Source organism: Haemorhous mexicanus, chromosome 2 (assembly GCF_027477595.1).
Source record: "Haemorhous mexicanus isolate bHaeMex1 chromosome 2, bHaeMex1.pri, whole genome shotgun sequence".
NCBI classification, from domain to species: domain Eukaryota; kingdom Metazoa; phylum Chordata; class Aves; order Passeriformes; family Fringillidae; genus Haemorhous; species Haemorhous mexicanus.
In genome coordinates, this window is record NC_082342.1 from 29,740,006 (window position 1) to 29,755,135 (window position 15,130).

Here is a 15,130-nt window from a genome sequence, read left to right on the forward strand (position 1 = left end):
AAGTTTAATTCCCTCCCTCTTAATACCCTTTTCCAGCTCTCCCCTGCCTCTCCTTTGAACTCACTTTGGGGGAGAAAATAGAATAGCAGTAATTTCTCTTTTAAGCTACAAATAAGGACCTTCTAAGGGACACTGAGAATTTCTTGGCAAAGTTGCATCCAGGTTCACTTTGAAGGAAGATATTTTCACCAGGTTCAGGCCACAAATGTGCTTACCTTCCAAAGTCACAGAGTTTTAGAACAGCTGTATCAGGGTCCAGCAAGAGGTTCTGTGGTTTTATATCCCGGTGGCAGATCCCAAAGGAATGGATATAGGCTAAACTCCGGAACAGCTGATACATGTACAACTGGAACACAGAAATACCAGTCAAATCAGAGTAAACAATTAGTTTAGCACAAACCCTTATGAAAAGAAAATCAAAATCACTGAGAAAAAGACCATACTGAATGCCTATTTAGGGCTATGAAGGTGGGCAAGGTATTTGCATACCACTTCCCCACATGCCCTTTGCTACATCCACACACATATGTGGTTCAAATCTTTTTATGTGTCCTTTGAGATAGCATAATTAGCATAATTCCAAAGAACAAATTGTGCCAGTTTTCCAACATTTGTAAATAATGGCAATCATAAAAAGCATACACAAAATAAAGTTTCAGTTTGCTCTACAGATAAGCCTCTTCAGAGCAGTGAAGTATTCCAGGATATTAAAAAACCCCAAAACAAACAAACAACTAAAAAAAAGGCCCCACAAAATCCAAAAGAAAACCGTTTAGTTAGTGAAGCTATATTAAATATTGCCCAAAGACAAGGGTAGTGTCTCAGCTTGTCACAGAAGTGAATCTCCCAGTGTTTCTTGCTGAGGGGACAGAGTCATTTTAATTTCAAATCTCCGGACAAAAACAGAACGCAAATAAAACCAACTGTTCAAAATAAGTTTATGCAAGGCACAACAAACAAGTATGCTGAGGGGGAGTTTTCTTTGCCCACTTTCAGGGCTGGCTAACCCCTTAGCAAGGAAGAACACAGCTAAGGGAGGTATTACCAAGCCAAGAACTTCACAGGAGAAGCTTACAGGGCAGGGGGAGGATGTCCAGCTTCTGGAAATACACACTTTTTGTCATGGATAATAAAAAGCTGCTGGATACAATTAAGGACGTATAGCACATGCAGTCATAAAGGCATGGAAAGCCCTGTTTTAAGGTTGACAAAAGGCTGCCAGATTATTTTTTATTTTTGTCCCCCCAAGTTCCACTTAAAATCAAGCTACAGGAAGGGCACTATACCAGAGATGCAACTCCACACTTTTCTTTCACAAGGACATTTTTCCACAGTGCACCTTTAATGGTCTATATAACCAGGTGCAGTTACTTGATATTGATACAAGGTCATGTCTGCCTCTCTTTCACCATTATCTTTGTCGTCACACTTTCTCTCCCCCTTGTTTTTTGTTTGTTTGGCAGGAAAGTAAGAGAGGGAAGCGAATTGTTTGAATTTTGGCTCTAGGCCTCTGGTTTTCATACTTGTTTCTGAAAACCACAACTCTGCACAAAGTAAAGCAAACAAACATTTTTTCCGAATTGCCTGTTCTAGTCCCTCAAGTATGTATTGTGCAAGTGTATTGCAAAATAATGCAAAAGACTGCTCTAACTTGAGGGGTCAAGTTAACACATGTGGGATTTATAAAGTACGCCTTTCATCTCCACACAGCAAACCCAAAATTTCCAAGGACTCCTTCCAGCAGGTTAGAAATTACAAATAAAAATTAACCAGAAAATTACTAGAACAGCTTCTGTGCAGCTTTAAGTTTCTTTGTTACCCAGGGAAAAGCAGCTCTCTGCCTGCCTAGTTATCCATCAGAAGAGAACAAGTAGGTATGATTTGACCTTTGTGTAACCAAGATGCCTGGAAAATTTCAAAATCTTTCATGACATTAAGGTACCATGATCTTTTTAAACACAGGATTATATAAAAGCCTTGCCAGAAAAATAAGAATAGCTTTCCAGACTACCTGGAACAGGAAGTCCTAGGCATCCTGCAAGATGAAAGAGTTGAAGCAGATTTTTCTCTGAAAGTGTAAGGAAGAACAATTTTCTCAAGTTCCCACAAGAGAGAACAATTAGGGGAAGAATACTGACAAAAGATATATAAACAAGTTATCAAAAGCCAAGTCTACAGATTTTGGGGAGCACATAACCTGAAGACATGATGTTCCACCAACAGACCAAAGAGAATGACCTTGAAGTCTGCTGGATGATAAAATTCTGTGCTTTCTTAAAAATTAGGCAAAAGTGATGCCTATTGCAGAGACATGCCATTTACAATTTATGCATGTAGTTATGGCATAAAACTTCATTATTGAAATAATTACTATTTGTAGCTTTCACCTTTGAAACTTTCATCTTCTTTCAACCAAATTGAAGTTTTTTCTTAAGCCAACCCTTATATTAAGCATTATACTTTTAAAGAGATATCTGGAGAAATCAATACACATCAGGAAATTTTGTTCATAATTTCCATTAAATATTACCTGTGTGCCATGTTAACAAGTTAATGCCATACAAAAACATCATCATTCACTAGTGTGTGGATTGTGGTCCCCACAATATATGAAACAGAACTATGAGGCCCCAGATGGGCCCCATGCTTGACAGCAAATGAGAAATTTTATTTATTTTAACTCCTGTGTAAAAGATGTAGACAACTTGAGTAAGATTTTGAAACTACAATGTGCATACAAGCACCTTACCCTATGTAGCTTTTGAAGACATAAGCCAATAAGCTTCAAGTAGAAACAAAAAAGTGCCTTTCATGACCACAACAAAAGCACATCAACTCTTACTCATATGCCAGGAAATGGGGAAGATAACAGATTAGAGAACATCCTCCTGACATCCTCTTTCAGTTCCTGACCTTTGTTCTATTATGTCTTCACCATCTGAGGAAACTGAAAGCTGCTAATCTGGCTGGTCTCAGTCTCCGTCCAAGCTGCATTAAAAACAAAACACTCCCCCCACACTCAGTCTCCCTGACCCATTCCAAGATTTCTGTAAGGTCAGAAATCAGGAGTGTTTAAGTCTCAACCCTCTATTCTTCCTTCGCCATACCAAGTAATTCTAAATTTTTTTCCTTGCCTCAAGATCTATTTGCTTCAAAAAATTTCTGAAAATTTACTATTATGTCAGAAAATAGTATCCATGATGTATTTCAGTAATATCCTGCTTCACCCAACCACATCTGTCAGTTACCTACCTTGACATAAATCATAGGGAGTGTCTGTTTGGCCCGACTATAATGTCTGGCAACTCTGTATACTGTTTCAGGAACATAGTCCAGCACCAAGTTGAGGTACACCTCATCTTTCTGAAAGAGAATAAAGAAGAAAAACACATCAGCACTAGATTTGAGGCATGAAATACAATCAAAGTGTTCAGAGAAACCTTAAAGATGAGAAAGCTGTGGACATTTTAAGTCCCATCTTTAGTGTGTGAACTGCAGTGGAACTATTTAGGCTTTGCACTCGTGTATTCATACTTTTGTCAAACTTATGTTTAAGGTCATGTTAATTGTTCTGGTCTCCTATGTAAGATATTTTCTCATTATAAATGGAGACAAGGATATAATTGTTCTGCCCAGTCAATATTTTCATTAGGAGACTATTTCAAGGTAACATCTGCATAATTAGTTAAAACAGCCTATTAACTCATTAGTCCCTTACCTGCCAAAACCCAAGAAGTGCAAATTTAAAAAGCTCAAAACTCAGCCCCCAACAACAACACATCAAAAAAAAGTTCAAACAACCTTCATATTTTAGAAATGTTACTTTGATCTTACTGAATTCCCAGCTATTAAGAGATTAATACATATTAACCATTTGTATACAGTAAGCCAGTGTTAAAATTTGTAACCATTCTGTTTACAGGTATTTCTATGTCCCAGTTATCTCCAACTTAAACATATGGACTTATTAATTACAAAAGAGAACAAGCCAAAACCAAAGTCTCAAGTATAATTTTTAATATCTAGGATTTAGTTAGTTAGTTCATGGGAACACAACACAGAGAAACAACAAAAGTAGCTTTATGAGGTACTTTGTTACATAATAAAGTACCTTATTATACATTAGCAAAGGAAAGAAGGAACAAAGAGGACTTAAATGACAAAGTAGTATAATCATATAGTGTCTAACTGCAAAACTGAGAATTTTCAGCAGTGAAACTGGTCTTAAAGAGACTTCTGATATTTTAATGCAGTCTTCAGTGCAAATCCTACCAGGATTGTGAATACAATTAATGTTAGGGAGTGGGTAAAATCAATTAATTCAGCATAAAAAATTATTTTGAGAGCTAGTGAAGTAACTAGAAGTAACCTCTCCTGTACCTGTTATTTTATCACCTAGAACTTTCTATAGAGAAAGAAAATACATAGAGAATTTATAGGGATGGAAAGAGCACAGAGCTCCCAAGTCTTCGACTAGATGTCCTTGTCAGAAGATCCACTGGCTGTCTAGATCTTAACACCCAACCCAAACCTCATCTAGCTATAGCAACTTAATACTACTACTCTAGTGTGACTTGACCCATCACTTACAGCACAGAGTGAGGTGTGCTTCTCTCACAGTGCTCTGCTGTCCTGCCACAGCAAAGAGCAGCAGCCTGGTACATGGTAACATAGAGAGAAATGCACGCCTTGAATACATTTGCAGAGAACTGCTGGCTTTGTGCATTTTTAAAGGCTCAGAATTCAAGATCTCTGCTCACCCTTATTTGACAATAAAGGTTTCTATTTTCAGGACATTTTAATAGCCCTTACCAATACCTCCTAATAGATCAAGTCACTTTGCATGGCCCTGCCTATGTCATTCTTCCCTACAAAAAAAGAAAAGCTCTTTTCTTAATATCATTGCTTAAATGACAGTGGCAATAGCACAGCACCAAGCAAATGACAATGGCCCACCAACTTGCATCTATCTGGTCTTATCACACTTCTTAAACATAGACAAGGAGCAGCCTCCAAGATCCTGCCTATGCCGGTGCTTCTCCCAGTGCCATCCCAGGAACTGGGAACAATGTGTGAAGGCTTCTGGGGACCAATCTTGGGAGAAGAAAATTTTTGAAATGGAGGACAAGGGACAACTATCAGCAGTGCAGAGGAAATACCAGACAGCTCTGGAACGTCACAGACTTGCAAATATATGCAAGGAAAAAAAACCAAAACCACTTGTATTTTAGCACTCTTCCTACAGCAAGAAAAGTTCTTCTTTCCCTGACTCTCATTTCAAGCCAATAAAATTCATCCACCACCTCTTCTTAGGTCAGAGCTTTCAAGGTTTAGTTATAAAATACCAAAAATAAATGTCCTAAAAAATTCAAAGTTAGCTTATGCTGGCAAGGCAATCTGTAAACCATGAGAGAAACCAGTCACATGAATATGAATGCTGTTTGCTTCAGTGTAGATACAACCTGATGAATATGCTAAATGTCTGCCTTTTAGAGGATGGGAAAGTCTTACTGGTGACAAATCACTTCACCAAGTACTGTTACTGAGGTTGGTGACTTTGATCCAAGGATTCATGTTTCATGTATCAAAAATATTTACATGAGAGATTAGAGGAAAAAAATGAGTAAAAAATAAATTATAGTGATTTTATAATCCTCTCATAATACAAACAAAATGACACATGTAAAACAGTAAAACATATGATCAGTAAACCCTGTCTACACTACATCACAGCAGTGAGTTTTGAGAACTACAGAACTACTCTCTAGTTCATATAATCTTTGCTTTGCTTTTAGTGCCTCCATTTTTATTTCTAATTTTACATGCTATTAAAAATGGGACCAATTCAGTATCATGACACTTGCACAAAAAACCTTGAGGCATTTGCCTCTTTAGAGATGGAGGCTTCACTTCTGAGTTTTGATGCCATCCACAGCACCTGAACAAACAGTGGGGTGCTGCTCCTTTGAAAATGTGTATCACACAGAACAGAAAGGCACATGAACACCTTTCCCCCTCCCCATCAACTATCAAGTTTTGATGTACCACTTGAGGGACCCAGAACTCCAAAATGCAGCTATAAAGGCAAGGCTTATGCCATTGGCCATGTAAGTAGCGGCATATTCCACCCCTACTACACGCAACTGACTCCAGAGGTTCTCTTAATGACTGCTATAATGAATTAAAGACTATTCAAGTGTTTTGAGTGACATCCTCCTGATGTCATCTGGCACTGGTCTGATAAACATACAAGAAAGTTTTCATGAGCCCTGATACTTCTCAGTGAGCATGAACTGGATGAAAATAATATCCAAGTTACCTGGATTCCCCTGAACAAGATTCAGGACAAGCTAGGAAGCAGTCATGGCCTGACAAGCTCTGAGCATGATGTAACCTGGTTTGCCTACCTCATGCATTCCTCCTAAACACATATTTTTCCAGTGACCCAGATGTATTGCAATAGGAAACAGGGTTAGCTCAAAGAGCTTGCCAAATGAGGGCAACTGCTCGAGGATCAACTGGGACGATCAGGGCTTATCTTTCCATTACAGGGAACCTCACCACATATTCCACAAGTGACTTGTTTCCATACTGCTGTTTCAAAACTGCTGGTCTGGGAACAAAACAAGGTAACCTGACTGTCACAAGCATGTCTGAAATTACCTACAGAGAACTGAAAAGACCAGAGGAAGCTGCAGCATACGAATTACAGAAAGCAAACACAAGATGTCATTAAGTAACTCCCTTCTACTTTAAGACCTTGGGCTTGCTAGCTTTCTGTTGCAGGTAAAATGTTTATGTGTATTTGTATTCTCTTTTGCTTGCTGCTAAGATTATGACCATGTACAGTTCAAAATAAAAAAGGGGAAGAGCAGAATGCCAGATCCTGAAACCCAGAATCGAAGGATTTCATTAGGATTTTGACTTCAGCAATGGGGGGGGCTCATGTACCAGCATCAAGTGCTAGAAGCTGCTTTTTGTCACTTGACAGATGAATGCTCAGTTGAAAAACACTGCTCCAAAACGAGCCACAGAAAAATAATCACTGCTTTGCCATCAAATTACTCTGCACCTCTCAAGAAACACCAATTCAGGCACTGCTTCACTTTGGTGGGAAATACTTAACGCAAGTAAATACGCAACCTGTACCATAATAAGAGGCGTGAGAAAGACTAGGACACAAGAGCCAAAACATTTTAGCAACTTCATTCTTCTTCTTGTGCCAGAAACTGGAGACAAAACAGGATGAAAGTACATGAGTATTACACACAATGTGGCTGAGGACTGAGTAAAATTGAAAACATCTCCTTACTGACAAAGGAAAGGCTGGAGGTGTCAAACTCCATTTTAAAACTCTTGTCTCTTTCAGTCCACATGAGTAATCTGTTTAAAGCATCCTCCAGTTGTGCTTGAGGCCAATATAAAGAAACAGCTATTGAATTAAAATAAAGCAATGGCTATTGAATTCAAAGATTCACTTCTCTAGATTGTTCCTTGCAGTGATAGTTAAAATATTGCTTCTCTGTGATCATCCCCTACCTCAACAAACCTCAAATTGATTCAAAGTGGTTCCTACAAGCTTTTGTTAGCTTTTGTTTTCATTTATCAGACACGCTACATTTACAACATGCACATATAAAGTAGCAACCAACATTAAGTCAGTCACAATCCAACTATTTCCCCTATTTACTACCATGATGATAGAAGCCAGGGAGGTCATATATGCCAAACACCAAACTAACAGCAAAAGGAAAATTCTTACTCTGAAAATATGTCAGTATCTAATAAGATGTTGGGAGTATTCCTGAACTGCCATGGCTATGTGGAATCTAAGGAAAACTTCTCTGAACATCAAGTAATAGGGTAAAAAAGGTTAAGAAACTATTCTGGGCGCTCTTTCTTTAGGGTGACCATATTTACTGCTCAGCATTTGGGAAAAGTGGTGAACATGCTCATTTCAGTTTTCATCTCCTGGCAAATCAGTAACAGTGTGACAGTGGTTCTGGTGTGGTTTGGGATGGGTTTTTGCTTGTTTTCGTTGGACTCCACCTGATCAGCTGTATGAGCATAATTGAGAGGACATGAACAATACAGGAGTTTCTTAAGCTAACTTTGCATTAGGAGAAATAAATGTGGAATTGCACACTGAAGAAACTCACTTCATATGCCTACTCAAGCTAAATGCACACAGAGAAGCCATGTACCTAAAATTAAGTAATATGCCTCCAAAATGTACTTCTCATTACTAAAATTATCCCAAGGCTTCATTATTAGGGCTGTATGAGGTAAATAAACCAATCAGTTTACCCAGGAGGATTTTTATTTAGCATATGACAGCACCCCACTGACGACGTTTCAGGGGTAGACGCTGCACAGAGCGGTTAGTGACAGGATGCAGCAATGTAAGGGTTCTGCCAAAAAGCACCTGAGGGATTTACCTTTGAGTTGGAAAGCAAGAAAATGCCTTTCAGCATTTAATGCAGACTATGCCTTTTTTGAGAGTGCATTATTTGAACACTGGAGTGTCAGCATGAGGTAAAATATGCCCTTCACCCTGATGCGGGCATCTAGATTTAGACAATACACAAAGGTCAAAGTCACAGTTTTTGCCCTAGATTCAAAAAAATATTATTTTACTTTTCTTAAAGCCACAACCAGCACACACTTCACACCCCTTTATCAAGCACCATGAGAGACCCACCTTCCTTCTCTTATCTTGAAGGCTGTCATTGTACATTAAGGATACAAAGACTTTGGACACACTTTCAAAGACAAAGCAAAAATTTGCAGCCTTCCTACTCTGACTACTGAGTAGACATGATACTCAAGAAGTATTTGAAAATGCAAAATATGTGCTAGCTGACCTTATTTGTATAAAGGAATGGTGACATCCAGTGGCCACGTGTGACTGTTTTTACTTGCAGTTTACAACCACATCTATTTCAAAACAGAGCTTTGGCCACCACCAAAGAAAAGGGAGTGTAAGCCCAGAGATACAGTTGCAGTTTCACACAGATAAATGCAAGGGTGTAAGAACAGTTGAAGACTCAACTTCAGTGTTCAGAAAGATACCATAACTTTTCTAATAGTACTGCAAATATTGGGCAAAGTATCTTCTTTGCTAATCCCTCACTCTTCATGACTGAGTTTGAGAACTGAGATCTGGACCAAAAGTTCTGTTCTTATGCCTACTTGTCAAAACTTACCAAATTGCTCTGTAATGCTCCTTACTCTTCAGCAAAAGACAGTCATGTTATGTAGGTAGGAACTGCCAAGTGGGTAAGCTGTGATGGCAGCATAAGGCCAGAAATCAACTCTCCCAATAAAATCAGTATTTAAGAAATTAGTATTTAAGAACTTTCTTGGGTCTTGTTTAAAGCCAGCTGGTTTATATTATCTACCTTTGATCACTGAAAGAGTAGAAGTTCTTAGGTGATGCACTAAGACATTCTTTATCAGAAGAAAAAAAAAAACATTTTCTGACCTAGTTTTCTCTAAAGAGCAGCTACTGTAAAGGAAAAGGTCATGCATTAAAATAATTCGGGAATCCCTGATGATTGTTGTTTATTTTATGCCCTGTGAATCCCTTAAGCTTATAGATGCACTTCCAAGGAGAATTTCTATGAAGTTGGAAACATCTGCCCAACATCTAAAAGGCGGGACTGAGCTATCATCTTTGACATAAGTAATCTGTGGATATTTGAACCCCAGCTCTCAAGCAGGGACTGTACCATAAACTGGCCATAGGTCTGTTGGAAGAGATGATGTTCAAATCACTGGACTGTCCTGCACAACTTGTGATGAAACAAAAAGCAGAGTCTTTGGAGATCCATTTGTTTTCTTGACTGTTCACCACCTTCCAGAGTGAGTATGAATTTCTGAATCAGGATATATCCATGACAAAAAGCTAGACAAGACAATACACAATAATGGTGCAAACTACATGCCTGCCTCAGGACAAACAACACAAGCTGCTTTCCTAATGGCCACACAACACTGGGAAGATGAGAGCAGGAGCTAGAGCTGGCAGAGAAATGAGTCGAGAACAGAAGAGCGACCGACCAGATGTACTGGATGGCTCACTGGCCTAGAGAGAAATCTCTGAGCTTCCTATTTTCACTGCATGCACCTCCCACACTAAGGATCTAGCCACTGCTGCCTACTCCACTCTTGTGAAGCCCTACCACAGGCAGACAAAACTGCTATTTCTAATAACAAAACCTACTCAAAACCAGAGACGGCTCATAACTACAACGAAGGAAATTCCCAGCCTGTTGTGAATCCTAACAGCAGTAACTGATAATCATTATATGATGACTGGTGCCCTTTTTGAAATGAACTTGGCAGGCCTCAGGCAAGGACTACAGAGATACCAACATCACAAAACTCCTCATAATTGGCATTAATTGCTTCTTTGTTGACAACACACAAGATCTGCCAGGGGCTGAATGAATGGTAGTTACTAAATTCATCTCTAGTGATGGCCCTTCAGCACATTACTAGGCTGGTGCAAAACATTCACATAGACTATCAGCGCAAAATTGGGCTCAAGGCTCTGGTAATTGCCCTTTTTATGCAGTAACTTCTTTTTCTTTTTTTTTAAAGTTCAATTAAGAAACCAAATGGTTCCCATTTTAAACGAATAGAATGTATGTTTTACATGAGGACTCATCTGAACACTCCTGCAAGAAATAATGGTGATGTTCATGCCTCTCTGAAGGTGGAGGATATAACAGGGATGTAACTTGCAAATTAGAATGTCACTCCCTTCTTCCAAACTTCTTCACTGCCATTTAATCCAGTGCTGCCAAAGCCCATGAGATAGTGCACAGAAGATTATAGACGCAGCTCAACACGTATCTCCTGCATGTTTATTTTAAACTTCAGCCTAAGTCTATGGGAGTAAATTTCCATCCTGAGTCTTCATAGACTTTTGGCTACATGCCCTTATAGCTAAGGCTAAATAAGACCTGACATCAATTAGAGCATGAGAAGGGCCAGCTCAGCCTCCAAAAAAGTGTCAGCATGTTGCCTGTTTGTGATCTCTCTGTGCTTCCATTTTTGCCTTGACTCCTCTGAATACTAAGCCACCTTAAGAAGGAAAAACTAAAGGGCACAACCACAGGTGCAATTACTAAACAAAAACTGTATTTACTTTTACTTTGATTTGATGCAGAAACAAATCACTTCAGTAACTTTTCATCCTCTTTTGGACAAAGGTATGGATCAATCAGTCTATTCAACACTCTAAAGTATCCATACAAGAAAAACTGACAGTTACGAAATGCCCAAAGATCTAACCAGAAACAGAGAGGGATAAAAAAGCTGGAATTAGGAACTCTTTTCAGGTTTTACACAACTGAATAATTTTACTTGACAGCCACTGATTTAAGAAGTTAGGTCATTCTATAAAACATCAGGGAATACTCTTAGCAAAGGAGTCAGAGGAATTATTTCCTATATTCATGTTTGCCCTGCCTTGGAACATGGCTTGAAAGGTTCTCAGCAGAATTAGGCTAGAAAGGACAGGTGGCAAGACCATCCTCCCCTGCAAAAGTAAATCAAGACCTACATTTTTGTATCATGCTAAATGCAAAGCAGTTCCTAAAATTAAAGAAGTGTAGCAAAAATCAACCCTGAAATATATGCCTTCCTAATACTGTCTGATCTGCAGTGGAAAGCTGACAGGCAAACTATGCATCTTGTTCAAGATCTTATCCTAAGGCATAGGATAAGCTATCAAACAGTGGATCTGGCTAGTCCTAAAATCCTACTAATTTTCTCTAAGAATTACCTAAAAAACTACAAATCACAGAAATACAGCACAGAAAAGTCTTGTGACTACTTTCAGAAGAAGCAGCTTTCATACACCATTCAACCCATTATTTGGCTGTATTTTCTTTCCCTCTGGCTCATTCCACCAGATATAATTACACATTTTAGAAAACTGAAAAGCACATTACAGCTATGAAAGTCAGTGTCCTGTTATCAGATATCTTATACAGCCTCAAAAGAAGGAAAAATCAGAATCTACTCTGACAAATTCATTAAGGAAGAGGCTTTTGAAAAATCTGGTTATCCAACAGGTCTGACAAATGTCTATAAACTTTCAAAAAGAAGGAATCAATGAGGAAAGAGCTTAGAGAAGCAACTTGAATGCCAAGACTGTCAACGGTCATCTTAATATAAATTACATATCTCCTCTGAGCACTATTAGACTAGAAATTATTAGTCAAACCTAATTAATACTTAGTACTCAGAAGAACTTTTTATATCTATATATACACATAAAGGTATAAATGTGTGCCTGTGTGTATATATAGACACACAAACACTTTGCTATATAAAGGCAATATAAATTCAAAGATGCTCAGGCAAGAGTGAGTCACCCAGTCACAGAAAAGAAAGGAGAAGAAATCAGTCAAAGCCATGTTTGATACATGATTTTCATGCTGCTAAGGCGTGATGGTTTTTGTCAAAAGAAGGAAAGAAGTTTAAGCAAACAGGAGACATAAAAAGGAGAGTTCATTACAAGAAAAAAGAAAAGATAGGGAGCTCAAACCCTTCAACCAGTTCCACATAGCCTGCAGAAACAGCTAATGAAGAGCTCCAAATCTCTACAAACTAGCACTACAACTTGGACACAGCTAAGGAATGGTCTTAACTAGCAAGTGGTTTTTAAACTTGTTTTTCTATTTGATACTTTTCCAGTTTTTCAATCAAGAATGAAACCTCCTGCTTTGCTAGAATGAAGCCAGTTTTAAGGTTCCCCAGTGTCTAAAAATGCCTAGCAATTGAAATTCACTAAAGTGATTGTTAGGCTCATGGCTTTCAAAGAGTGCCAGTCTGACTAGATATGGAGAAATCCTTTGAACTATCTCTAAATCAAGACATTTAACCTTCTTGAACACTTGGAAACCGCTCCCCCCCCCCCAAAAAAAAACCCAAAAACCCAAAACAACAACAACAACAACAAAAACCCCAAAAAAGCCCCAAACCAACAAAACAAAACCCAAACAACAACAAAAAAGACAAAAAAAACCCCTCACACAACAAACAAAAAACCAAACAAGCAAACAAAAAAACCCAAACCCATCCAGAAAGAGAAGTTTCTGGGCTTAGGGATGCTGGGGTCAAGCACCAGAGAAGAAGGGAGAAGTCCAAGCCACATGAACCGATGGAGTAAACACAGTGGTATTAAAACCTTTATGCAAAAGAATGCTTGATATATAAGCATCAAAATTTAATTAATGAGATCAGCAGTATAGGAGTTACCTCTGAGACTTTCCCATCACTGCTAGACTTAATTATCACAAACACAGATTAATGGCAGAGGACCATCAAGTTCTTCACAAAGACTGTCAACAATTGCAAGCCCAACTCATCACTACACCACCACATTTTCTGCTATACAATTATTTGATTTTTATATTACTCTTCCCTTGGACTTGCCTTCAATAATCAGTTTATATAAACCTGTGGGGACATACCGTCTATATCTGCAACTGTTTCCTAAACACCCTTCCTGGTTTCCAGATGGGACATTACACTTTTCTCCTTCTCCACCTCACAAACAGACAGTTTGATTATGAGGGAAATATGAAGGAAAATATGCTATTGCTTCCAAAAACTGACAAAAGCACGATAAGAAATGTTCTCCTTCCTTCTCACATCAACTTGAGAACACTAAGCTTCTATCTAGAGCTTTTCCCAAACAAACTCAAGCCCCTTTCCGCCTAACAGAGGAGCAGTCTGCTACAAGGCAAGAACAGCAACCTGTTATATCCCATAGTCCAAGGAGGAAAAGCTGCAGCAAGCTCCTGTGCTAACACTCAGCTTGTGTTTGCTACAGTTTCTTCTGCAGGTGTTTCCTGAGAGCTGCAAGAATGGGCAGGAGTCACGCACACCATCACAGAGTTATCTTCACATGCTGCCACCTACATGGAAATACTTGCAAGCCAATTATGTGTCATTTTGTATTGAACTGCAAGAGACCTTGCAACCTGAACGGCAGCATTACACTGCTGATGTTCTGCTGGGCGTGTGCTGGCCCGGGAACTGCTTCCCATTTGTCCTATTTTGCAACAGGGTAGCAGTGGAAATCTCAAAGGTACAGAGCAGAGGCATGAAGACCAAGAAGCAAAAAGTAAAGTGAAAGAAAACTTCTCACTCAAGCATAAAGATTCATTGGCCATGGGCAGAAACATTTTTAAAAGCTACATCAGTGCTGCCAAAAATCAGCCACAAGGAGTTGAAACAGCAGAATGGAAAATCCAGTCTCAAGCTCAACTTCATTTAAAGATTTCCAAAAGAGTTTTTCTCAAGTTACTGTTACACAAAAGCTCCTCAGACAGTGTTCTGAACAGCTCTAACATTCCACTGTTTGCAGGAGGTTTTTGAAAGCCCTTAGATAAGGCAGTTGTCTCATCTGTCCAGGAAATTTTACTTCACTTCAATTAAGTTACAAGCTGTTTTAAAAATCCCAACCAAACCACCAACAAAAAATTCCAAACCCAAGCCCTCCTTCACAGCATTTTCCTTTTTGTACTCACACTGCTTGAAGAATTTCTGTTTATGAACAAAATACAGCTTAAAAAACAACACTACACTACCAACAAAACATACATAGCTGAAAATTATTAGCACCATCCAAGAGCAAGGAAAGAAAGGGAAGGTTGATAAAAAAAAATATTTAAAACCCTAAATTATATTTCTTCTTGAATGCTGTAGTTTTGCAGGCTCCCTATAGGCACAGGCAAGGTACAGGGCCAGGTCCCCCACAAAACACCTCTCAGGTAACAGCAGATCTCCTCCAATTATCCCCCTGCGCACAGCACAAGACAAAAGCAACTCATCCTGGAGACATCAGCTCCTTTTCTGGCTCCAAAGACCATGAAAGGGTGGGCTGCCTCTCCCAGTCTGCCAACCCACTTCATGAACCTGCAGTTAACAGCCTGCCAGTAGTCTCAGCCCTTTACAGCACTGTGGACAAGTGTATCAGCATCTGAAGACAGCTAAGGGTGCAATCTGCCTTAAAAAATGAAAAAAAAAAAAGGCAGCATTTAAATAAATTATCTAAACATTACATAAATATTTGATATATAGAAAGATCAGAGAAAATTCAGAAGGT

General features: G+C 38.8%; 1 protein-coding gene across 2 annotated transcripts in view; it reads right to left on the minus strand.

Annotated features, from left to right (window-relative positions):
• GSK3B (glycogen synthase kinase 3 beta) overlaps positions 1 to 15,130 on the minus strand; it is a 148,931-nt gene that overhangs the window by 53,015 nt on the left and 80,786 nt on the right. For both annotated transcript variants that reach the window (XM_059838086.1, XM_059838085.1), the window contains exons 4-5: positions 3,253 to 3,363; positions 216 to 346 (exon numbers count right to left, since the gene is read on the minus strand). In XM_059838086.1, coding sequence (XP_059694069.1) covers positions 216 to 346; positions 3,253 to 3,363 — 242 coding nt within the window. The remainder of the gene's footprint in view (positions 1 to 215; positions 347 to 3,252; positions 3,364 to 15,130) is intronic.